Below are 24,688 nucleotides of genomic sequence, written 5' to 3' on the forward strand. Positions count from 1 at the left end.
ATGGGTGGAGGTGTGTGTGTGTGTGAGATGGGTGGAGGTGTGTGTGTGTGTGTGTGATGGGTGGAGGTGTGTGTGTGTGTGAGATGGGTGGAGGTGTGTGTGTGTGTGTGATGGGTGGAGGTGTGTGTGTGTGTGTGTGTGTGTGATGGGTGGAGGTGTGTGTGTGTGTGTGTGTGATGGGTGGAGGTGTGTGTGTGTGTGTGTGATGGGTGGAGGTCTGTGTGTGTGTGTGTTGGGTGGATGCTATCACAATGAGGGCCGGCTCCTGGCCCTGACACCGAGTGGGACTTCACTGCCTCCAGGGCACTGCTGTCCCCGTGGCCTCAGGACCCGTGTGGCATTTGGGCAGTGTGCCTGTCTGTGTGGTTTTGCCCAGTCCTGCAGGGGAGGACCCTGGTAGCAAAGCTGGAGTGCCATCCCTGTCGGTAGGGCAATGAGTGTGTGTGTGTGGGGGGCTGTGGAGCAGGGATTGGAGAGCTCTCCTGTCACTCAGCCCCAGGCTCCTCCCCCTCAGGGCAGGGCCTCTCCTGTTCCCCTCCAGGAGGACCCAAGGGGAGGAGAGCTCCCCCTGGGTGTTTGCCTGTTCCCCGAGGGCCTCCACACCCAGCCAGCACACCGTAGGGTGGCAGCAAGTGCTTTGTAATGATTTCTTTTTTATTTTAAGTAGTTGTGCAAAGGGGTTATAATTTCACGAGTCTGATTAGGAGTATGATGCATCTTGGTTAATGTCACTCCTTCCATCCTTCCCACCAATCTTTCCCCATCCCCTTCCTACCCTCAAGTTCTGTAGCTCAACTTTCACACAGTGAACTTTCTCAGCTATGATATGCATCAGATGCGCGTGGAACATGAACTTTATCAGCTGTGATATGCATCTGATGCGCGTGGATCATGAACTTTATCAGCTACGATATGCATCCGATGCGCGTGGAATACGAACTTGTGTGCGGCCTGAGTGGTGGAGTGCCGGCCTTGAACGCTCAGGCCTCGGCGCCAGCACACAACGTAAAATAAAATAAAAAACAGAATCGCTGTGGCCAGATCCGCACGGCACGTTGGTGGCATTACCTCACATCCATGCCAGAACCCCAACCCTCAGTTCCCCCCCCCGCTCCCCCTCCCCTCAGCACCCACGAGTCTGACCCCTCCAGGGACCTCCCGTTAGTGAACCCCCAGGACTCATCCTGCTGCGACTGGTTTGTTCCGATGAGCCCCGTGCTCCTGGTGCCCCTGTGCGGTAGCCCCAAACCCAGGGCCCTGGCTTGCCTGGCTCGCGGCCCCGCCCCCGCCCCCTCCGCCCACCCGGCTCACCCCTGCCCTGCCCACAGGATAACCCAGGAGCAGTGCTGCCACAGCCAGCTGGAGGAGCTGCACTGTGCCACGGGCATCAACCTGGCCAACGAGCAGGACGGCTGCTCCCAGCCGCGGGGGGGCAACACCAGCCTGGAGGCCATCTTCATCAAGGTGGGTGAGGACGCAGGGCCGCCCCCGTGCTCTGGGGGAGCAGGGAGGCCCTGAGCTCCACCTGCCCAGACCGCAGAGGTCAGGGCCGGGGCCAGGCTGGCACCGCGTCCCGCCGGAGACCCTCAGCTCCCGGCGGGCCGGTCCCTGCCCCCGGTGGCCCTCACTAAGCCTTACACTGCGTGACGTCCAGCGAGGCCCACGCACCCCAGTGGCCTCTCTGTCCCTGCTAGGGTCCAGAGAGATATTCCTGCCCTGAGTACAAACGGAGTAAGTGGCAGACCCCCGTCCCGGGGCCCAGGCGGGGGGGGGCATGGCCAGGCGCCCGGGGCCTCTCCCGGCCGGAGGTGCCAGGCTCCCGTGCCGCCCGCCAGAGCAAAGCTGCCGTCACTGGGCTCTGCCGGTGCCACGCGCAGAGCGGGCAGGGAGGGTCCGTTGCTGTCAGGTTTGGGGGGAGCGGGGGTCCAGAGCCCCTGCCCACCACCGCCGGCGTGGGGCCTTCACGGAGGCAGCCCTGGGGTGGGCGCGGTGTGGGGCCCGAGGGCCGCCTGGCCGCCAGGCCCTCCGGGGTCCAGGGGCAAGGCCGGGACTCGGCCAGCGCCCTGTGCGTGGCAGCCAGCCAGCCCGTGCCCCAGACCTGAGGGAAGCGAGCGTGGAACAGCATAGAACAGCCGCTGGGAACAGAGCGACTGTGCTCTACCCCAGGTGGGGGGCCCTCGCCCAGAACCAAGGCACCCTTCACCTCCACACACACCGGCAAAGCCAGGCCGCCCCGGCTCCTGCTTCGGGCTTTCTGGAAAGTTCTGTGCCTTTCTTGGCACCACCACTTCGGATGTCCTAAGCTTCTTAGGGTAACCGGACCGAGACTCGTCATGTGTCAGGTCCCAGGTCACAGGTGTGGGAGGACTTTGGTGGGGGGACGGCTCTGCCCTCTGAGCTGCCCAGAACATAGGTCCCTGCACCCCCCCACCCCCTACATCACCCCAAACCTGAGGCCACACGAAAGGCCCTCCTCCTCCATCTGCCATGTGTCCCCGCTGTCCGGGGTGCATGGATATGAATGGGGCACCGGAGAGGGGTCCCCGGGGCCCCCATCCGCCCTCACCCGACTCCCCCCGGTTCGCAGAAGTGCTGCCACTGCTGCCTGCTGGGAAGAGCAGCCCAGGCGCCGGGCCAGGGCTGCGAGCCCAGCCTCATGCTGGGCTACCAGTGCGGGCTGGTGTTCCGCGCCTGCTGCGTGAAGGGCCAGGAGAGCGCCGACCTCGCCCCCGGGGACAGCGGTGAGCAGCCAGGGCTCTCGGGTGTGAGTGTGAGTGTGAGTGTGTGTGTGCACACATAACATACTCTGCGCTCCACAGATAGAGCCAACGCTTCAGGCTTGGCTAGGGACCTTTCCTGATGGTCCCATTCACCTCCCAAAGGTTCTTGTGTCACAATGGAAAACTCTGGAAAGATTCAGGAGATTTGGCCTCTTTCCTCCCCTCTGAGCTTTGTCTCCCTCTTTTCAAGGGAGAAGGACCCTAAGGGAGGCCATCTGTCTTGGGGTCGCGTGGCCCATGGCTGTGAGGACCTGGGTCACATGAATTCATCTTCCATGTTTTCATTTGATTTTTTTTTTGGTGCTCATACTAGGGCTTGAACTCAGGGCCTCTCACCCTAGCTTGGCATTTGTGCTCAAGGTTGGCACTCTACCACTTGAGCCACATCTGCAGTGCTGGCTCTCTGATGTTTACTTGGAGATAAGAGTCTCACGGAACTTCTTCCTTCCTCCCTCTCCCTCCTTCCTTCCATCCTTCCTTCCTTCCTTCCTTCCTTCCTTCCTTCCTTCCTTCCTTCCTTCCTCTTTCTCTTTCTTTCTTTCTTTCTTTCTTTCTTTCTTTCTTTCTTTCTTTCTTTCTTTCTTTCTTTCTTTCTTTCTTTCTTTCTTTCTTTCTTTCTTTTTTGTTGGTCGTGGAGCTTGAACTCTGGGCCTGGGTGCTGTCCCTCAGCTCTTCCGCTCAAGGCTAGCGCTCTACCACTTGAGCTACAGCGCCACTTCCGGTTTTCTGGTGGTTAATTGGAGATAAGAGTCTCATGGACTTTCCTGCCCGGGCTGGCTTTGAACCTTGAACCTCAGATCTCAGCCTCCTGAGTAGCTAGGATGACAGGCGTGACCCATACCCGTCTCTTACAGACTTTCCTTGAACTACAGTCCTCAGATCTCAGCCTTCTACAGCTCTAGGATTACAGGTGTGAGTGCCAGCTTCCACGCCTTGCACCTGAGAGGCCAGAGCTCCACTGCCGAGTGGCACCAGACCCCTCTTTGGCTCCTGAAATCAGTGATGACACGTACACTGCCACAAACCCAAGCCTTCATCCCTATCCGGGGAGGATTTTCCGTGATTTATGTCTCCTGGTGTGACCCCTCCAGGCTTTTCTCCAGGTGTTCGGCGTCCCCTCTGTGGTCTGCTTTGATTCCGGCCTTGGCCTTGGCCAGCGGCAGTGCTGTAGCTCCCTTGGGAGGACTTCCGGCGGCCTCCTCCCTCCGCTGGCATCTGTGGTGGGCCTGCCGTGTGCCGCGTAGGGTCACAGATCATACCCAGACCAGTGATGCCTGGTGAAATGAGTGTGGAAGCTGAGAGCAAGCCCCAAGGGAGGGAAGCGGGGCCTGCTTAGGGCCCATCGCAGGCCCTGCTGTGAGCACCGCTGCATCTGGGCAGGTGGGACTGGACTGCGGTGAGGCTCCCATGGCATTCTCTGACGCTGCCAGCACTTGGCTGGGAGTTGATGACGTGGGCCAGGCACTGTGTCTACACCCTGTCACAGACTCTGCTCCCCACCATTTTTTTTTTAAACAAGGTCAAAGTGCATATGGAGTTGGTGCCTATGTCTCACGCTGCAATCTTCACTACTCAGGAGGCTGAGATCAGAGGATTGAGATTCAAAGCCAGCCGGGCAGGGAGGTCTTTATGACTTCAGTCTCCAGGTAGCACCACAAAGCCAGAAGTGGGGCTGTAGCTCAAGTGCTAGAACACCAGCTTTGAGAGAAAAAGATAAAGGAGAGTGCGTAAGGCTCTGAGTTCAAGCCCCAGGTTATACACGCGCGTGCGCGTGCACACACACATACATATACACACACAGACACACACACACACACATACACAGACACACACAGACACACACACACACAGACACACACACACACGAATGTGGAGCTGCTTTTCAACTTTACATCTAGGCATTCCTGCAGATCTCTTTCATAGAGTGATTTTTTTTTTCAGTCCTGGGGCTTGAACTCAGGGCCTGGCACTGTCCCTGAGCTGCTTTTTGCTCCAGGCTTCTTTTGCTAAAGACTAGCACTCTACCACCCGAGCCACAGCGCCACTTCCAGCTTTTTCTATGTATGTGGTACTGAGGAATTGAACCCTGGGCTTCATGCATGCTAGGCAAGCACTCTACCTCTAAGCCACCTTCCCAGACCCTCTCTTCCATATACACATATATAAATAAAATATGATATATGATATATATATATATATGATAAATTGAAGTTGCTGTACAAAGGAGTTTCAGTTCATCAAGTCAGCATGCGTGTTGATCAGTGTCACTTAGGAGTTTCTTATAAGCTGCAAGAGGACACACATGGAATCATCCTGACTTGTTCTCTGCTCTCCCTTAGCTAAGGTTTCTGATGCTGATGAGGAACAAGAAGACCCCTATCTGAATGACCGCTGCCGAGGTGAGACCCTCCGGGGAGCCCTCTGGTGGTTAACGAAGTCCAAGGGCCAGTCAGGGCTTGGCCAGCCGGGGGAGGCCCCCCTCCACCCACCACCCGGGCCTGGAGCTCTGTGGCGGTGGCCAGCCCCCCACGCCCCAGCGGAGGGTCTGAGTGGGTCATCCCTTCGCCTCTCTAGGGCCCACACCTCCTGCCCCCAGTAAGACCCACTTCTTCTCCCAGAGACATTTGCAGCTCTATCCGTCCCACAGTAAAACCTTTTTTCTCTTTTATGGACATTTCCAGACATCTATCTAGCTGGGTAGATCTGTTTGCCATTCGCCCTACAGCTTGCCCTGTGGCTTGCCCTGTGGCTAGGGTGTTAAGTAGGCAGCCCGTTTTGTCTCAGAATGACCTGGTTGGTGGACAGTGAGCGTGGCACCAAGGCTGGGAGAGTCAGGATATAAAACAGGTGGAGGCGGGGGCGGGGAGCTGCAGGGCCCGGAAGAGGCCGGGGAGCTGCGGGGGCCTCGTGGGCTCCTGGCAGCGGCCTGGCCCAGCTTCTGCATTCAGAGTGTCCGTCTTGTTGCCACATGCAGAGTGGGTGTCTGGGGTGGTAGGTGCCGGGGGTGCCCGGGGAACCCAGGCTGAAGGAGACCGTGGCCGCAGCCTGAGGGGCCAGAGCCAGTGCCAGAGCCCGAGCCCGGGGTCTCCGAGGGTGGGTGGCCCTCGGGCTGAGCCCTGACACCGCCCTTGTGCTTGGGTTCTAGGTGGCGGACCCTGCAAGCAACAATGCCGGGACACGGGAGACGAGGTGGTCTGCTCCTGCTTCGTGGGTTACCAGCTGCTGGCTGACGGCGTCTCCTGCGAAGGTAACCACGAGGCCAGCGGCCCCGCCCGGCACCACCCAGATGCCAGCCCAGCCGGGTGGAGGCCAGCCCGACTGCCTGCCAGCACCCCGTGTAGTTTGCAGTGGGCAGAGCTCTTACCTAGGGGCCAATTTCAGGGGTCCAATCCCAGGGCGGGTCCCCCCCCACCTCCCCCCCACCCCCGTCCCTCCCTTAGTCCAGGAGATGGGGGGGGGAATGCTGCCTCCTCCGTGGGATTCTTGAGATCGCATGACTGTAGAACCAGCGCCTACTCAAGAAGCAATAGGTGGAAATTCAGGGCGTGGTCCTGATCCACCATCCCCAGAGCACCTGTCTGCCTGTCTGCGCTGAGGACCTGATGGATGTGGGAAGTCAGCCCCATCTGGCTTCTAGAAGGTTCCTGCTGATAACGCTAAGGCGCTGTTGTTCTTGCCCGTGTTGCCCTCACCTCTAGACACCAATGAATGCATCGCGGGCAGCCACAGCTGCCGGCTGGGAGAGACCTGCATCAATACGATGGGCTCCTTCCGCTGCCAGCGGGAGAGCAGCTGCGGGACGGGCTACGAGCTCACCGACGACAACAACTGCAAAGGTGGGCCGGGCCTCCTTCCCCGGCGCTGCCCCCGTGTGGCTGCCTGTGGCACTGCCTTGCTGTAGGAGGTGGTGGCGTACCTACTGTCCCCGCCCAGGCAGCATGGGGGTGGGGGGGGTTGGATTTCTGATTAGCAGATTCCCTTTCTCATGGTGCCAAGCGAAGGATGCTGGTACGTTTGGCTTTAGAGACTCAGTGCCTGATCCTTTAAAAATAAGACTAGGGACAGGTGCTGGTGGCTCACATCTGTAATTCTAGCTACTCAGGAGGCTGAGATCCAGATGATCATGGTTTGAAGCCAACCACAGCAAAAAGCCCATGAGACTTCATCTCTAAAATAACCAGCAAAACGCTGGATTGGAGGCATGACTCGCATAGTACAGTGCCAGATGAGTAAACTTAAGGGGCTGGGAAGGTGGCTCAGTGGTAGAGCGCTTGCCTTGCATGCATGAGGCCCTAGGTTCAATTCCTCAGCACCACATAAACAGAAAAAGCCGGAAGTGGTGCTGTGGCTCAAGTGGTAGAGTGCTAGCCTTGAGCTGAAGAGCTCAGGGACAGGGCCCAGGCCCAGAGTTCAAGACCCACGACCAACAAAAAAAAAAAAAAGAAAAAAAAAGAAAGAAAGAAAAGAGAGAGAGAGAAAAGAAGAAAAAGACCAAAGATAAATTTTGGGTGCTTCCATATGTTTTCTACAAAAACCCAACCAATAAAAGGAAAATTTCCACACAACCATTTTTGTACCACAGTTGCTGTGTATCTGATTTCAGGCTTCCTTGAAGTTCAAAGCCAAGCCCCTTCCACTTCATAAAAGCAAACATTTCTGGATTCCAGCCTTTCTTTGTCAAACCATAAATGTTATCGGGCAGATAAAACTCCGATGAGGAGCTTTTGGAGCGTGGTTTTCTACCCAGAGCTTTGAGCCTCTCAAAAGGACAGAACCCACTTGTATAAGAAATATTAATCATTGAATTATGCAAGGGACTGAAAGCCCGGCACACCCTCCGGACAGAGGGGGCGTCCTTAGCTCCCTGCCCTGTTCTGTTTGGACTCCAGAGCCCAGGGCCAGGCCAGCTGAGTATACATGTCTGAGCCTTTGATGGCTGTGAACTTCAAGGCTGGGCAGCCGATTGCATCCTGTCCTGAGAGACCATTGGACTGTCAGGAAGACTCAGGATGGAAACGATTAGAGAGACCGATTTGGTTTTGTTTGATTCGTTTTTATTTTTCTTTAGTGTGTGTGCGCGCACGCGTGTGTGCGCAGGCGTGAGCTCGGAGGCTTGAACTCAGAAACCTGCTGCCGTCACTTAGCTTTTTCCACTCAGGGCTGGTGTTCAACCACTTGAGCCACAGCTCCACTTCTGCCCTTTCACTGGTTAATTGGAGATGAGAATCTCAGACTTTTTCTTCTCGGGCTGGCTTCAGACTTCCATCTTGAGATCTCGTCCTCTGGAGTAACTAGGGTTTCACTGACATTGAGCTGTAGAGAGGAGTGCTCCTTGTCACTAAGATAATGAAAACGCTGGAAGCCAGGAAAATGCCAGGGTTGCCTATTACGCAGCAGAGCGATTGCTTCATGAAAGTCTCCGTGTGGGTGGGCTTCAGAGAGAGTGCTTTAAGTCTTTAGCAAGTTGGCACAGTTTGGTTCACTATTTGAATTTTGGGTTGTAGTCTAAGTCCTGAGTTGAAGTGATAATAATAATGTTAAGAAGTATGTCTTGTGATGTTAAAGTGTTGTAAAATGCTCGCGCCGGGACCCTTGCTAACAATCTCCTTTTTTTATGATGCACCAGATATTGACGAGTGTGAGAGTGGTATTCATAACTGCCCCCCCGATTTTATCTGTCAGAATACTCTGGGATCCTTCCGTTGCAGACCCAAGCTGCAGTGCAAGGGCGGCTTTATTCAGGACGCTCTAGGCAGCTGCATCGGTAAGAAGGCGCTCAGCCAGCCTGGGTCCCGGGGCCGATCCCGGGGCCCGGCCTATGGGATCTGAGGGGCTGTGAAGAGTTCACAGCAGGGATTGCAGACTCTGTAAAGGGAAAGACAGCAAGGATTTTAGACACGCTAGGCCCTGTGTTCTGCGTCACCGCTCAGACGCCACAGCCTCTGTGTAAACAAATGGATGAGACCGTGTTTCAATAAAACTTTATTTATAAACACCAGTGGCAGGCTGGGTTTGGTCCAAGAACAGTAGTTTGTTGTTCTCTGTCTAGATGGTAGAGCTTGGGTCTTGGATTCAGAGATCATCTGGTTTTGAAGCAGGTGGCCTAAGAAAGGTGACTTCCTCCATGTTTCAGTTTCCTTCCTGCAAGGTGCCAGGGCACCGGCCTCGGGCCGGAGGCGGGGACCCCGCCAGGCCTTGTGAACCGGCAGACACACCAGAGACACCCGGCCAACGCTGCCTCCCTGTCACAACGCCTAGGGTGTTCACAGTCCTGGGGTGTTTGTGGTTGTGGGGTGTTCATGGTCCTGGGGTGTTTGTGGTTGTGGGGTGTTCACGGTCTTGGGGTGTTTGTGGTTGTGGGGTGTTCACGGTCCTGGGGTGTTTGTGGTTGTGGGGTGTTCACGGTCCTGGGGTGTTTGTGGTTGTGGGGTGTTCACGGTCCTGGGGTATTTGTGGTTGTGGGGTGTTCATGGTCCTGGGGTGTTTGTAGTTGTGGGGTGTTCATGGTCATGGGGTGTTTATGGTTGTGGGGTGTTCATGGTCCTGGGGTGTTTGTGGTTGTGGGGTGTTCACGGTCCTGGGGTGTTTGTGGTTGTGGGGTGTTCACGGTCCTGGGGTGTTTGTGGTTGTGGGGTGTTCACGGTCCTGGGGTGTTTGTGGTTGTGGGGTGTTCACAGTCCTGGGGTGTTTGTGGTTGTGGGGTGTTCATGGTCTTGGGGTGTTTGTGGTTGTGGGGTGTTCATGGTCTGGGGTGTTTGTGGTTGTGGGTAGTCACAGTTGTGGGGTGTTTGTGGTACTGATGCACTGAAGGGTTTCATGTTTTGTCAGCGCGCCTGGTCAAACCAAGTGGACAGGGACCTGGACAGCTGGGCGTCCAATACCTGAGAGGGGAAATTATACAGTGACCGTCCTTTGTGTCTCCCTCTCCAGTCCACCCACTCACTCATTCATCTGTTCACTCATCCATTCATTTTCTACTCATTCACTCATTCATCCTTTCATTCATCTGTTCATTCATTCACTGCTCACTCATTCATTATCTGCTCACTCAGAATGTTCTCATCCGTCCACTCACTCATCCACTCACTTCCCACTTATTTATCCATCCATGTATTCATTTTCTCACTCATTTACTCACTTATCCATCCACTCGTTCAGTCAGTCAGTCTTTATTGCCTGAGGTATGTGGCGTTCAGGACGTGGAGGCGCGGTGACCGCTGCGTTTATTCTCCGCTGAGGAAGCGACCCTCGCTCTACCTATGAAAGGCTAGATGGTGGATGTCAATGTTCTCGGCCATCTGATCTCAGTTGTGACCCCTCAGCTCTAGTAGCGAGCGGCCTGGCTCTGTGTCAGGGGCCTGGCTCTGTGTCAGTGGCCTTGCTCTGTCAGCGGCCTGGCTCTGTCAGCGGCCTGGCTCTGTGTCAGTGGCCTGGCTCTGTCAGCAGCCTGGCTCTGTGTCAGTGGCCTTCCTTGCTCTGTGTCAGTGGCCTGGCTCTGTCAGTGGCCTGGCTCTGTGTCAGTGGCCTGGCTCTGTCAGTGGCCTGGCTCTGTGTCAGTGGCCTGGCTCTGTGTCAGTGGCCTGGCTCTGTCAGTGGCCTGGCTCTGTGTCAGCGGCCTGGCTCTGTGTCAGCGGCCTGGCTCTGTGTCAGTGGCCTGGCTCTGTGTCAGTGGCCTGGCTCTGTCAGTGGCCTGGCTCTGTGTCAGGGGCCTGGCTCTGTGTCAGGGGCCTGGCTCTGTGTCAGGGGCCTGGCTCTGTCAGTGGCCTGGCTCTGTGTCAGCGGCCTGGCTCTGTGTCAGCGGCCTGGCTCTGTGTCAGTGGCCTGGCTCTGTGTCAGTGGCCTGGCTCTGTGTCAGTGGCCTTCCTTGCTCTGTGTCAGTGGCCTGGCTCTGTGTCAGTGGCCTGGCTCTGTGTCAGTGGCCTTCCTTGCTCTGTGTCAGTGGTCTTGCTCTGTGTCAGTGGCCTGGCTCTGTGTCAGTGGCCTTCCTTGCTCTGTGTCAGTGGCCTGGCTCTGTGTCAGTGGCCTGGCTCTGTGTCAGTGGCCTGGCTCTGTGTCAGCGGCCTGGCTCTGTGTCAGTGAGGCTTTATTTGTGAGAGCGGGCGTGGGCTGGGTTTGGCCAAGGCTTGTGACCTCGACGCGAGGGCCTCCCTCGCAGTGACGGGAGGCAAGACCCCTAGACGCAGACCTGAGCTCTGCTGCCTTCCCGGCTCCTGCTGTCTCTGAGGAGTCAGTTTCTCTGGTTCTGGTTCCCTAGAAGAAGGCCCCGGAGGCCAGGCACTGGCTCCCCCCAGCCCCTGGGAAGCTGAGCTCAGAGCATGGCCACTCGGGGCCACTCCGGCAGAAAAACCCTGAGAGACGCCATCTCCACCGCAGGAGCTGGGTGCGAGGCGGGGGGGGGGGGGGGGCTGACGTCCCAGTTAGGGCAGAAAGATAAAATGAGCGAATGAGCGAATGAGCGGTGCTGTGCTCTGGGGCACAGCACAAAAAAGGGAGGAGGCGCGGCTCAGCTTGAGGCCTAAGCTTCAACCCCAGCACTACCAAAAAGGAGGCCTCGCCATGAGTTCAAAGGCGACGCCATACACGAAAGTTTGAGGACCGCCGCACTGCGTGCCCATGTGAGCGCCGTGGGGAGGGGGGACTGGGGTTGGGGTGAGCGCGCCGTGGGGACTGGGGTTGGGGCGTGAGTGCCGTGGGGAGGGGGGACTGGGGTTGGGGCGTGAGTGCCGTGGGGAGGGGGGACTGGGGTTGGGGTGAGAGCGCCGTGGGGAGGGGGCATTGGGGTTGGGGCGTGAGTGCTGTGGGGACGGGGGGACTGGGGTTGGGGCGTGAGTGCTGTGGGGAGGGGGCATTGGGGTTGGGGCGTGAGTGCTGTGGGGACGGGGGACTGGGGTTGGGGCGTGAGTGCTGTGGGGACGACGGGGGACTGGGGTTGGGGCGTGAGTGCCGTGGGGAGGGGGCACTGGGGTTGGACCCTCCCAGGAGGTGGCCCGTAGCTGGCAGGGCGCTCTCTGGACGGAAGCTCCAGGAAGGCCAGCCCTTCCTTCCTGGCCTGGGACCAGATGGGTGGCAGGAAGGTGTCTTTCTGAGAGTGCTCACGGAGGTGTGGCCCCGGGCCTGGGGGGCTGGGGGGAGGGGCGGGCCCTGGAGGCGGGGCCAGAGTGTCTGGTCCGCCATGAGCGAGGGAGGGTGCTAGCCCCTTGTTAGGACTCAGGACTGCGGACTGCGGCTGAGGCTGAGGCTGGGGCAGGCAGGACTTGGCAGTCACCAGAGGAGGCTGGAGCTTCTCTGGGTCTGGAGTGTTGTCACGTGCCCTGTCCACTGGGGTGGACACGCGTGCAGGATAGCCAGGCTGGTGGCTGTGGGTGGGTTCTGGCTCAGTGATGGTTGGCAGTGTTGGAGGTCTCTGGCGGAGAGTGAGTAGAGATGGGTATTGGAGGCTCTGTGTGCGTAGGGCTGGTTAGAGGCTGCCTCGCAGTCCGGGGGAGAGGGTGTCGCTGCGGTTGTACCGAGCCAAGGGGATGCTGGGAGCCTGGGCTGCCTGCCGCGGCTAAGCACGCGGTCTCTGCTTCCTCCCGCTGCAGATATAAATGAGTGTTTAAGCATCAGTGCCCCGTGCCCCGTGGGGCAGACGTGTATCAACACGGAGGGCTCGTACACATGCCGGAAGAGCGCGCCCAACTGCGGCCGCGGCTACCATCTCAACGAAGAGGGCACGCGCTGCGTCGGTAGGTATTTCTCTCTAAATAAACAAGCCTGGCATGCGCTTTTCTGTCTGCTTCGCAGCCCCGCCCAGTCCCTTCTGCCCTGCATCGTCTCCCAGCCCGGCCCTGGACTTTCTCGTCTGGCCTGGGCGTGGCAGTGGCTGGCACAGCAGCCCACGCGCTGCCGCCGGCCTGGCCCCCTCGGCATGTAGCTCACGCCAAACCCAGCTCTCCTGAGCCGGCCCGCTTCATGCGCCTTATAATCCGGAGGACAAAGGTCCTGCTACTTCCCGCAAGGCATAGGGAGCCCCCCTGCTTGCGCCTGTGCTCCATGACCGGCCCTCCCCGGCCTCCCGGGGTTCGCAGGCTCCTTGTTCACAGCTCCCTCTTTCTCTTTGCCAAGATGTGGATGAGTGCGCGGCCCCAGCCGAGCCCTGCGGGGCGGGGCACCGCTGCGTGAACACCCCTGGCAGCTTCCGGTGCGAGTGCAAGGCCGGGTTCTATTTCGATGGCATCAGCAGGACGTGCGTGGGTACGTGGAGGTCCGGCGGGCAGCTCGGGGCCTGTAGCACTGGAAAGATGTCCGCTCAGCCATCGGCTCAGGACACCAAAGACCCCCACATCAGGACCCCCCCCCCCCCGCAGCTCTGCTGCTGGCCCCACACCCTGGCCTGGCTTTTGGGATGTCACCTCTCTCTCAGCAGCTGTCTGCTTGGCCTCAGACCCAGAGTCTCTGAGACTCCGGCCTGGGTCCACAAACAGCAACTGTTAGTGATTTTTCTCAACGCTGGCCTCCAGCCTGCCCTGCCAGGGGCGGGGGGCAGGCTGGGGAGGTGCCGAGCTGTGCCATGACCCACGGTGCCCGGGAAGGTGCTCGGGAAGGCGGGCGGCTCCCTCCCCCTCGGGCCCGCACAGGGCGGAGGGCCGTGCCACGGTAGGGGGGGCGTGGCACGGGCATTGGGAGTGGGCAGGGCCCACCGTGTGCTGGGGACCAGTCCCCGGCCCCTCTCCGGGGAATGAGCCTGCAGGATGGGGGGGAAGGGACTGAGACACCCTGTGTTTCAGACATCAACGAGTGTCAGCGCTTCCCCGGGCGCCTGTGTGGCCACAAGTGCGAGAACACGCCGGGCTCCTACCACTGCAGCTGCTCCGAGGGCTTCCGGCTCTCCCCGGACGGCCGGTCCTGTGAAGGTGAGGGGCCCGGCCGCGCCCGAGGCCCGCAGCCTCGTCCCACTCAAAGAGGCAGCAGGAGGAAACTTGTGGGGGGCTGATGGGCATCCCTCCCGCCCTGCTCAGAAGTAGCCGGAAACAGCTGGTGCCGGTGGCTCACGCCTGTCATCTGAGATCTGAGGATCATGGCTTGAAGCTAGACTAAGCAGGAAAGGCCGAGACTTATCTCCAATTAATCACAGAAAAGGCCAGAAGTAGAGCTGTGGCTCAAGTGGAGAGCACTAGTGTCGAGCAAAAGAAGCTCAGGGACAGTACCTAAGCCCCGAGTTCAAGCCCCAGGACAAAAAGCATGTGTGCACACACACACACATTAGAAGCAGCAGGTTACAAATCTGTAGGGCCTTGAGGCCAAAGTTGGAAGCCTTTTCTCTATAAGCCTCTGTGATAGCTGTTTTAAGACTTCTAGCCACGATTGGTTGTTACTCTACTGTAACATATTTTTGTGTATGGCTGTGTCCCAATAAAACTTTACTAACAAAAGCAAGTGGTGGGCCAGCTTTGACCTGTCATTTGCGAACATCTGCTCCAGGCAACGGGAGCAGACAGTGACAGCCGGGGTTACTGAGTGGCGTCTGCGCCCAGAGCTTTGCAGTCTGGGGATGTCTGTTGTCTAGGCTGGGCCCCTGTGCTGTTACCTACACAGGACCCCCCTGGAAGGGAAAGCCAGGGGACAGGCTCAGATTTCCACTGGAGAGCTAGCCAGACAGGTGAGGGCAGTGTGGGGGCCTGGCAGCTGTGGTCCAGTGGAGGGCGTGGCCCTGGGCAGGCTGTGGTCCAGTGGAGGGCGTGGCCCTGGGCAGGCTGTGGTCCAGTGGAGGGCGTGGCCCTGGGCAGGCTGTGGTCCAGTGGAGGGCGTGGCCCTGGGCAGGCTGTGGTCCAGTGGAGGGCGTGGCCCTGGGCAGGCTGTGGTCCAGTGGAGGGCGTGGCCCTGGGCAGGCTGTGGTCCAGTGGAGGGCGTGGCCCTGGTGGAAGGTGTGGCCCTGGGCAGGCTGTGGTCCAGTGGAGGGCTGCCCAGGGGCAATCTGTGGCAGGGTGGGGTCTTGCATCCAGAGTACAGCCCAGCTGTACTGCAGTGTATTATCCTGGAGCAAGGGGACAGGTGACCTGCCCGCTGTCCCCACGGCAGGGGTGAGGACCTCTGGGGGGGCCCGGACCGCTGGCCTGGCTCTGTGAGCCCGGACCCCCCAAGGCCCAGCTCAGGTGGTGACTGGGACTCCCTCCCTCTCAGACGTGAATGAATGCCACAGCAGCCCCTGCAGCCAGGAGTGCGCCAACGTCTACGGCTCCTTCCAGTGCTACTGCCGGCGAGGTTACCAGCTCAGCGACGTGGACGGGGTCACCTGCGAAGGTGAGGCTGTCCCCGTGCCGGCCGCCCCGCGCTGCGCTTTCAACCCACGGCGCAGAGCTCCGGAGCTGGGGTGTGGCCTGGGTGGAGGGGCGGGGAGAAGGAAACCACCCACCCCCACGCTGTCCTTCTTCGGGTTCTGAGGACTGAACTCAGGCTCTCCCACATGTGGGCAGGTGCACAACCACTCCTGCTATACCCGTGCTCCCTTCCCCCGCTTTTTTGTGCTAGTACTAGGATTTGAACTCAGGGCCTTACACTCTCACTTGGCTTTTTGCTCAAGTCTAGTGCTCTGCCACTTGAACCACAGCTCTACTTCTGGCCTTTCACTGGCTGTTGGAGATACAAGTCTCACAGATCTGTCTGCCCAGGCTAGGACTGCAGGAGTGAGCCAACCATGACCAGATAGCCCTCTTGTTTTCAAAATGGGGTCTTGCTGGGATTACGGTTTTGTGATAACACACCCAGTTTAATCCTCTTTTAGTCTGTGTGCAGTGGTAGAGACTTTGAGGCACGGGCCCCGGGCTTGGCAGTAGCACGTGGCTGAGGTGAGGAGGGCCTCAGAGGTCACCACATCCCTTTGACCCGGCCCTGGCTCTGGGCCCGGCCTCGGGGTCTGGCCAGGTCTCCTCCTGAGGCATGGGCTATCCCCTCCCCAGGCTGTTGGAAAAGCAAGCAGGGGCAACTGAAGAGCACTGAGGAGCTAGCTACAGTGCCTTCCCTACCTCCAAATCCAGAATGCTCCAACATCTGGAACTTACTGGACGCTTGCCCAGTGGAAAATTCTATACCTCATCAGTACGGATCCTGGTGCTCACGTTCAGAGCCTAAGCGCTATCCTTGAGCGTTATTATACTCAAGGCTGGTGCTCTACCACTTGAGCCACAGCTCCACTTCTGGCTTTTTGGTGGTTAATTGGAGATAAGTCTCATGGACTTTCCTACCTGGGTTGGCTGTGGACGATGATCCTCAGATCTCAGCCTCCTGAGTAGCTAGGATGACAGGCATAAGCCACAGTCAAAACCAGGGGGCCCTAAAATTACTGTATAGGGGCACCTCCAGTGTGGTGTATACGGAATGCATATAACAAAGACATTTTGTGGTGTGACTTGCCTGTATATCCAAAATTATGTCATAATGTAAATGGAGAGATTCCGGAATTTAAAACACCTGAGATACTTCTGGTGCCAACCATTTTGTCTGACAGATACCCAACCTGTGTCTTCATGGGAGGAGCTTATTATTATCATTGTTTTCAACTTGTTCTCTATTCTCTATCTTCTTCCTACCACACACACTTCCCACTGTAAATTTTCCATATGACTGTCTGGTTTCACCCCAGGCCTCAGTTTCCCCTTCTAACATGATGGTGTCTGAAGTTACCAACACCTGAGGCTTTTGTTCAGTCTACCTGTGCTGCGGCCTCCCGGCCCAGCCTGACAACCCAGGGCCAGGGAGCCCAGCTCTAGCCTGGGCAGTGTCCAGGGAGCCTGGGTCCAGCCCGGGCAGTGGCCAGGGAGCCTGCTCTGGCCTGGGCAGTGTCCAGGGAGCTGGCTCCGGCCTGGGCAGTGCCCGGATGCTGAGGGCTGGGCTCTGCCGTTGCAGACATTGATGAGTGTGCCCTGCCCACTGGGGGCCACATCTGTTCCTACCGCTGCATCAACGTCCCTGGGAGCTTCCAGTGCAGCTGCCCCGCGTCCGGCTACCGCCTGGCCCCCAACGGCCGCAACTGCCAAGGTGAGCTGCGCGGGGCCGACACCACCCCCACCTCGCCTTCCGGGGGCTTCCGCCGTGGTGCTTTCAGAGCAGGGGGTGAGGGGGGACCTCGCCTGGAGCTGCCTGGCTGGTCTCACACACCCAGGGCCCTGTCTGCTGGAGGCTTCCCCCACAGCGCCCCCTCTGTGCCCCCTCTGCCCTGCAGCCCTGAGCCAGGCTGACAGCTCAGGGCCGGCTGTCTTGGCCCTGCCCCCAGCTAGGCATGGGATAAAGGCAGCTGTGGGCCGGGCCCTGCGTGGAAACCGCGCGGGTCACGGGGCTTCTGGGGAGGGCTGGGGCTCAGCACGCGGGTCACGGGGCCTCTGTGGAGGGCTGGGGCTGGGTGCGGGTCACGGGGCCTCTGTGGAGGGCTGGGGCTGGGCGTGGCCTGGGGTGCGGGACCCTGGGTTTCCTTAGTTGTGGCTGTTAGGAGGGTGAACAGAGCCAAGGTCTCCATTTCAGGCGCAATGCCAGGGCCAGCATCCATTGTGTTTTCACAGTCCCCATTTCTGAGAACACCCTGGGGTCCCTGCAAGCTGGTCGCCATCTGATGACTAGGGAGCGCTAATTACGTATCTGAGCGAATGACTGTGGCGGTGCGCGGGTCCACACCAGGCGCAGAGTGACACGTAGACGCAGAGTGCTGCGGCTGGCCACCCCGCCCCTTCCACGGAAGCCTCCCTCCTCCCATGAGGCTGCTGGGGCCCCGAGGACCGAATCATGCCATTTCCGGTCGTGAAGAGGGTGACTTAGCAGAGGCAGGCCGTGCCACGGTGTCCCCGCAGGGACCGCTCAGCGCCTCCCATGTTGGGTGGGGTCCTTGCCTTTCCTGCTCCTGGCCCGGCTCCCTCACCACAGCCTGGGGTCCTGCCCAGAAGCAGCAGAAACACATTCTTGCGCCGTGGCGGGTGTTGTTTTTGCCACCGACAGACTTTTGGTATGACTTTACAGATACCTCCAGGGCAGTCACACCCCTGATGCCTCATCGTTCGGCTGACCTGGGGTGGCTGTGAGGGAGGTCCCTCCTCCCAGGCCCCCCATTATGGCGCCCCAGGCCCCATGGCAGGAGTCGCTACGTGGCTCTCGCCCAGCCCCAGCTGTCACAACACCAGCAGCCAGGCCCAGATGGATCCCTATGAGGCCTGGTTTCCTGTCTGCAACATGGGGCTGGTGGCTTGGCCCCAACCTCCTGACTGTTAGTGGATATCTCTGCCTCTCTGGGCAGTTAGTCCATGGGCTCTGATGCCTTCTTGCCTGCCTGGGACTGCCTGGCTCCAAGCATGGCCGTGACACACATGTGTGACCTTGGCTGGTCCCTGAGCCCTGTGAGCTTTCTTTAAATGACACACCTAACAGGACTTAGGTCCTCACACCAAGCATTATGAATAAGTGGTTGTTCTATAAATCCCCAACGTCCTGAGTTTAAAAGAGTTGGCAAGGGTGCTGCTCCAGTGGAGGGCAAGGATGGCATGATCCCCGTCCCATCGCCTCGTCGCGTGAAGCCTGGGTGGGTGGAGATGTGTCCTCTGTGCTCACTGCTCTGCCTCTGGGTCTTCCGCAGACATTGATGAGTGTGTGACAGGTGTCCACAACTGCTCTGTCAACGAGACGTGCTTCAACATCCAGGGCGGCTTCCGCTGCCTAGCCTTCCAGTGCCCGGAGAACTACCGCCGTTCTGCAGACACGTAAGTCCTGCAGGCCACTGTTTTCTGTCTGCCAGCCTTCCAGGAGGCCCAACCCCAGGTCTGGGCGCCTGTGACCTGAGGTCTCCCATGAGACCAGCAGGTCTCTGGGTCTCAGGCCCTAAAGGCTGGTGAGCCTGGTCTCAGGAGGGCGTAGGAGTGACTGCAGAAAAACCTGAGACCGGCAGACTTGGTGTCAGGTTGAGCCCGACTGAGTGTGCAGCCCTGCGATAAGCACTCCGGGCCTCAGTTTCCTAGTTCATGACATGCAGGTGGCAGAACACGCTCTGGTTCAGACAAGCCATTATCGGCATCTGTGTGGGCCAAAAGCCAGGGGTTAACACGCCTTGCTGGGCTTCCCTGCTAGATGACCTCGCCACAGGCAGACTGTCCGCTGGGGCAACAGCAGAGAGGATTCCGTGTCCTCGGGCTGTGTGGCCCACGCGCCATTGTGAGGTTGCTCTCCCAGCCACCGGGGCCTCCACTGTGATGTCCAGAAAGTCGCTCCTCAGAGCCGGAAGGACCCCCAGGACACAATCTCCCTGCAGCCCTAATTCTACTCAGTCCCGTTTAATGTCACTAGGGGCGTGGCCGGGGCTGGGGCTCAGTGGTAGAGCCCTCGCCTGGCATGTGTCCTGTCCTGGGTGGGATCCTCAGCACCCCAAAAGCCAGTGAACAAATTCCATCATCACGGACTGCACGGAGGCCCTCTGCCAGCGGGAGCGGAGCTCAGTGGACTGCGGCAGGCCTGGTTTGTCCAGCTGCGGCCTCTTGCCCCTGTGCCTGCCGTGGGCTCTGGGGCAGCTGCCCCTCCCGCTGGAGGACGGGCATCTTCCCCTGCCCTGCCCTGGGCCGCAGTGTCCGTGAGGCTGCCCTGGTCTGGGCTCTGCCGGCCTCCAGGCTGCACAGCTCAGGTTCCCCGGCTTTGCCTCCATTCTTCCTGCCTCTGGCTTCCTTGCTTGCTAGCCTGGCTGTACTCTCTGATCTGCTGTTTCCCAGCACATTTTCTTTTTTAATTTATTATTTTTAAATCTACAAAGGATGGTTCAAGGGGTTACAATTTAATATGTCCATCTACATACATGATGCATTTTAAACATTTTTTTTTGTTTTTTGTTTTTTGTTTTGCTTGAACTCTGGGTCTGGGCACTGTCCCTCAGCTCTTCAGCTCAAGGCGAACACTCTACCACTTGAGCCACAGCACCACTTCCAGTTTTCTGGTGGTTCATTGGAGATAAGAGTCTCACGGACTTTCCTTCCCTGGCTAGCTTTGAACCTCAACCCTCTGATCTCAGCCTCCTGAGTAGCTGGGATTTCAGGTGTGAGCCACCGGTGCCCGACTACATAGAGTGTATCTTGACCAGAGTCCCCCTTGTGTCCTTCTCCCCCTTCCTGCTTGTCCCTTTGACACCAGTCACATCATTTCCACTTCCTTTCTCCTATGTATACAGCAAGTATGATGACCGTATTGGCCCACGGGTCCCTTTTCCATTCATCCGCCCTCCCACCCACCGTCCATTCAAATCATGTTTCCATGTTCTGGTATTTGTGTTGCTACACCATTGTTCAAAGGGTTTGTGCCACAGTTCTGTGCTTGTATATTCAGCTTGGTCATGAATGCCATGTGCTTCTGTCCCTTAAACACTTGGCTGGGCATGGTGGGATGTGTCTGCAATCTCAGCAATCGGGAGGCAAAGACAGGACGATTGCATGTTTCAGGCTAAGCTGGGCTGCATAGCAAGACCTTATCTGGGGTGTGTGTGTGGGGGGGAATGATTGTGCTGTTTCCTGTCTGTGCCGGGGTCAGAGGGCTGCCTGACGGAGCTGGGCTTGGCGTGTAACACCTCACAGGGAGCTGTGGGCATGCAGCAGCCTGGCAGGCCACCGCAGAGCCTCTGAGCCATAGAGAAAGCCCCAGGCCCCGTTGGTGGCCGTGGACTCCCTGTCCCCCGGGCCTGTCCAGTCAGGCTGGAGTCTGAGGATTCCAGAAGCCCAGTGGCAGTTGTAATAGTGACTTCAGCCACCAAGCTCGGGTGATAGCACCCCTATGCCTGAGGCCGGGCTGGCGGTGGCGCCGGGCTCGTACCAGAGCGCTCAGCGGCCCACACCGGCCCCTCGGCTGCCCCAGCCTCTGAGAACAAGGGCCAGACCAGGACGGGAGCAGGCGGGGTGCAGAGGGACGAGCCTCCCCGGAGCCTCGTGGGGACCCTGTGGCAGTTGAAGGAGGGATTGGGCGTTTCCCGCCTCTGAGCTTCTGAGCCTCTGGCCTGTTACAAGATGGGTGCTGGGGCGTCTCCCTGATGTGTTGGGGGTCCACGGAGGTGAGGGCACAGCCTCCCTCTGCTGGCTCTCCAGGCTCCGCCCCGGTTCACCCGTGGAGCCACGTCACCCCGGGAGCTGGTGTGGCCTCCCCGCCACATGGGGGCGCTGTGGTCCAGGCCGGCCCCGGCTTCAACCTCACCCGAAAAATAACTGGAGCAGTAAGGGCTGTGAGCACGGTTCAAATGCCAGCGCGTCTGCCTAGAAAGCACGAGTCCCTGAGTTCAAATCTCCATGCCGTTCCCCCCCCCACACACACCTTAAATGACCATCTGCCCTTTAGAAAGTATGGAGTCTTTAGCGTTTGAGTCTGAAAGTGGTGCTTAGAAGGCGGCCGCCCCGCGGCTGCCACCGCCCCGTCTCACTTGGGGGCCTCGCTGGGCCAGATGTGGGACTCACGTGCCTCTCTGGGCCTTGGCCCTCCCCACCCCCCACCAGGCTCCCTTCTCCCAGCTGATGTCCCTGGCGGCAAAAGGGATCGGCTTGGCACGCTGGCCCGCAGGCCGCAGGACCTCAACCCCATGGGCCTGCCCGGGGTGCGAGGTCCCGACCACGCCTCGCCCGCTGCCTGTGCAAAGATCCTTCCGAGAGTCTGGGCATCTGTATCCCTTCCCACGCTCGCGGCGTGGGGCACAAGGCTGGGCGGCCGTGGCTGCTGCGTCCCCGGGAAAGGCACGAATGAATGAACGGCTCTGGACTGTTCTGGACAAGCAGAGTCGCCGATGGGCTGGGCTGGCGGGTCTCCTGTTCATCCGCTGAGGGACAGGTGTTCACACTGGAGAAATGCCAGTCCCGCCGCACAGCGCTCGCTGGCAGCCGGGGCAGCTGGGCGGCGGGCTATGACGCTTGTGGATGACTCAGAATTGGGGTGCTAAGGTGACGTGTGTTAAGGTGGAGATTTGGGGCACTGTCTTTCAATGTGTGGGGTGACGGGAAAATACACCCCTGGAATCTGGGAGCTTGGTCCCTCCCCATTGCTGGCCAGCGCACAGGGCCAGGTCGCCCGTGCCCTGCTCCGTAGATTTGGCATTGACAGCCTGGCCCCCAGCTGGGCACACTGACCCAGATTCCATCCTGAGCCTAACAGGCAGCCTGCCAGGCACATTCGCTATGGGTTCAGGATGTTTCGATAGGTTTGGGGCAGAGCAGGACAGGATCCTGAGCAGGAAAACCAAGGCCATTTACTAAGCACCCAGTGAGGTGCCTGGTACAGGTGACAGAGCCGCGAGCTGGGCCCCCCCCCGGGTGCTGAGTGGGCTGCGCACGACCCGGGCAAGAGCACGTCATGAGGCAAGACTGGGGAGGGAGCAGCATCCAGATCTCTGTCTAGCGTGCGATGGACCAGGACATCACGTGCACATTACTCTCCTTAATCTGAAACCTATGAGAGGGACTCTCGCGCCACCTGCTGGCCAGGAACGGCCTGGTCGTTCCTGAGGCCTAGAGATGGAGACATTTCGTGTGTGTGTGTGTGTGTGTGTGTGTGTGTGTGTGTGTGTGTGTGTGTTCATGGTATAAAGGCTTTCAAAGGAGAAAGGTTGAACCTCAGTTCTTTTGCTTACCACCGACTGTGGAGTCATGGAGGACTCACATCTCAAAGTTTCTGTCTTCCCATGATTCACTGAGAAGAACGCAGGGCAGTGCCGTGTACAGGGCCTAGCTGGCACCTGGCACTGTGAGCAGCGTAGTTGATGGACCCCAGCCACCTGCCTGCGCTCCACTCCCCCAGCCCCTTGGAGGCCCCATCTCGGACTTAGTGCCGTGAGGGACAGCTGGCCCCAGCAGTACTGGCTGTAGACGCCTTGTCATGCAGTGTCCCTGGTTCTCAGGGCTCAGCGCCATGCGGCAAGCTCCCACCCAGGGCTGCGCGATCTCATGCCAGAATGTAAATAACCAAAGGCTTCCTCTCAGCCCCATACACTTAAAATAAGCACACAGTGCAAAGTGAATCCATCGGACTCAGCACTAGATGAGGAAGCTTAAAAGCCACAAGGAGGATTGGTGGAAAACCAGGTGAAGATGTCCGAGTGGAGAACCCGAACTCGGACCGGGAAGAGCTTCCTGGCACGGCTTGGCCCGTCCTGTGGGGCTCCACGGCGTAGCCGCCACCGGAGTTCCGGTCACATTGTCTTTAGGGTGTGAAAAGCTTGGGGGTCAGGACACAGAGATAGTTTCTGTTTCCATCTTGTCACAGAAAGATAACATCCATCTTTGCCCTCTCACAGGAATTAGAGCCTGGCTCTGTCCTGTCACAGGAAGTTAGAACGTGTCTGTGTTCTGTAACAGGAAGTTAGAGCCTGTCACAGGAAGTTAGAACCTGACTCCTTCCTGTCACAGGAGGTTAGAGCCTGTCTGCATTCTATTTCAGGAAGTTTTCATCTGTCTCCATCCTGTCACAGGAAGTTAGGGCCTGTTTCCATCCTGTCACAGGAAGTTAGAACCTGACTCCTTCCTGTCACAGGAAGTTAGGGCCTGTCTCTGTCCTGTCACAGGAAGTTAGGGCCTGTCTCCATTCTGTCACAGGACATTAGAACTTGTCTCCTCACCGCCCCTGTCCTGCCACTGGAAGTTAGAAGCCTCATCTCCATTCTAGCTCTGAGCTGTGGACGGAGGCAGCCTTGGGCCTGGAACGAGAGCGGATACAATCTCCTTTCTCCGTCCCTCCCCTCGCCCTCTCTCCTCCTCTCCTCCATCCACGGCCTTGTGCAGGTTTTCTCTGAACCTGTTTCCTCATCTGAGAAGGTGGCGCTTGTGATGTCAGCCAGGGGCAGCCGGGCGGCAGCTCTGCGGCGTCCGTGCCCGTAGCCCGGCCCTGGCCGCTGTCCGGTCATGGGGGGCCTGGGGGGCCTCTTGGAGTCCAGGCGTACCCTCTGGGTGTGCCCAGGGCGGGAATCCACCACGAGAAGAGGGTGCCCCTGTCCCTGAGCATGACCCTTGACCCCGGCCACCGGTGCCCCGCCCCCAGCACCTGCTCCGGGTGGGGGAGGGGTGCCCTCTGCATGGCCCGCTCGGGCTGGAGGGGCGCTGGGAGCCCCGGCCCGCCCCCCCGCTTGCCTCTGCTTGCTGAGCCGGCCCTAACCCTCGTCTTGTCTCTGTGCACTTGTCTTGCAGCCGCTGCGAGCGCTTGCCTTGCCATGAGAGCCCGGAGTGCCCCCAGCTGCCTCTGAGAATAACCTACCACCACCTCTCTTTCCCCACCAACATCCACGTGCCCGCCGTGGTTTTCCGCATGGGCCCGTCCAGCGCGGTCCCCGGGGACAGCGCGCAGCTGGCCATCACCGGGGGCAATGAGGAGGGCTTTTTCACCACCCGGAAGTTGAACCACCACAGTGGGGTCGTGGCCCTCACCCGGCCCATCCCAGAGCCCAGGGACTTGCTCTTGACGGTCAACATGGATCTCCGCCGGCACGGCACCACCAGCTCCTTTGTGGCCAAGCTCTTTATCTTTGTGACTGCTGAGCTCTGAGCACAGTCCCCCCGCCCGCCCGCCGGCCTCCCTCCCTTCCCTCCCGTCCCTGCTCCCCAGGATTCCAATAAAGTCTCACCAGCCACCCCACACTGCATGCCGCGCCCCGGTTTCATTTGGCAAGGTCAGGAGTGGTGCCTGCCCTCTCCTGGTGGGCCCCCTGGGGTCTCCAGGGCTGGAGGAAGGGGGCTTTCCATAAGGGGGGCCTGTGGAGGCCTGAGCAGAGCCTGCTGCGGGGCCCACCCGAGAGAGCCAGGCTAGGGGCGACGAGGCTGGAGCGGGCCCCCTTTGTTCTCCATTGACCCCCAGAAAGTCGAGGGCATGGTTGAGGGGTCCGCACCCCCGCGGCTTCCAGTGGTGGGAGTGGAGCTCCCGAGCAGAGGCGGGGCCTGAGAGGCGGGCCGGGCCGA

The 24,688-nt window shown here is 59.1% G+C and overlaps 1 protein-coding gene across 1 annotated transcript in view; it reads left to right on the forward strand.

Annotated features, from left to right (window-relative positions):
• The window catches only part of LOC138821995 (fibulin-1-like), a 43,966-nt gene extending 19,598 nt beyond the window's left edge, over positions 1–24,368 (forward strand). Inside the window, exons 3-15 of the mRNA XM_070014496.1 lie at positions 1,329–1,464; positions 2,588–2,741; positions 5,120–5,179; positions 5,926–6,027; positions 6,479–6,616; positions 8,407–8,544; positions 12,362–12,505; positions 12,885–13,013; positions 13,547–13,672; positions 14,940–15,059; positions 16,662–16,793; positions 18,373–18,496; positions 23,924–24,368. Coding sequence (XP_069870597.1) covers positions 1,329–1,464; positions 2,588–2,741; positions 5,120–5,179; positions 5,926–6,027; positions 6,479–6,616; positions 8,407–8,544; positions 12,362–12,505; positions 12,885–13,013; positions 13,547–13,672; positions 14,940–15,059; positions 16,662–16,793; positions 18,373–18,496; positions 23,924–24,278 — 1,858 coding nt within the window. The 3' untranslated portion in view covers positions 24,279–24,368. The remainder of the gene's footprint in view (positions 1–1,328; positions 1,465–2,587; positions 2,742–5,119; positions 5,180–5,925; positions 6,028–6,478; positions 6,617–8,406; positions 8,545–12,361; positions 12,506–12,884; positions 13,014–13,546; positions 13,673–14,939; positions 15,060–16,661; positions 16,794–18,372; positions 18,497–23,923) is intronic.
• The last annotated feature ends 320 nt before the right edge of the window (positions 24,369–24,688 follow it).

The sequence above is a fragment of the Dipodomys merriami genome, unplaced genomic scaffold, assembly GCF_024711535.1.
Source record: "Dipodomys merriami isolate MVZ:Mamm:240054 unplaced genomic scaffold, mDipMer1.0.p SCAF_970, whole genome shotgun sequence".
NCBI lineage: Eukaryota > Metazoa > Chordata > Mammalia > Rodentia > Heteromyidae > Dipodomys > Dipodomys merriami.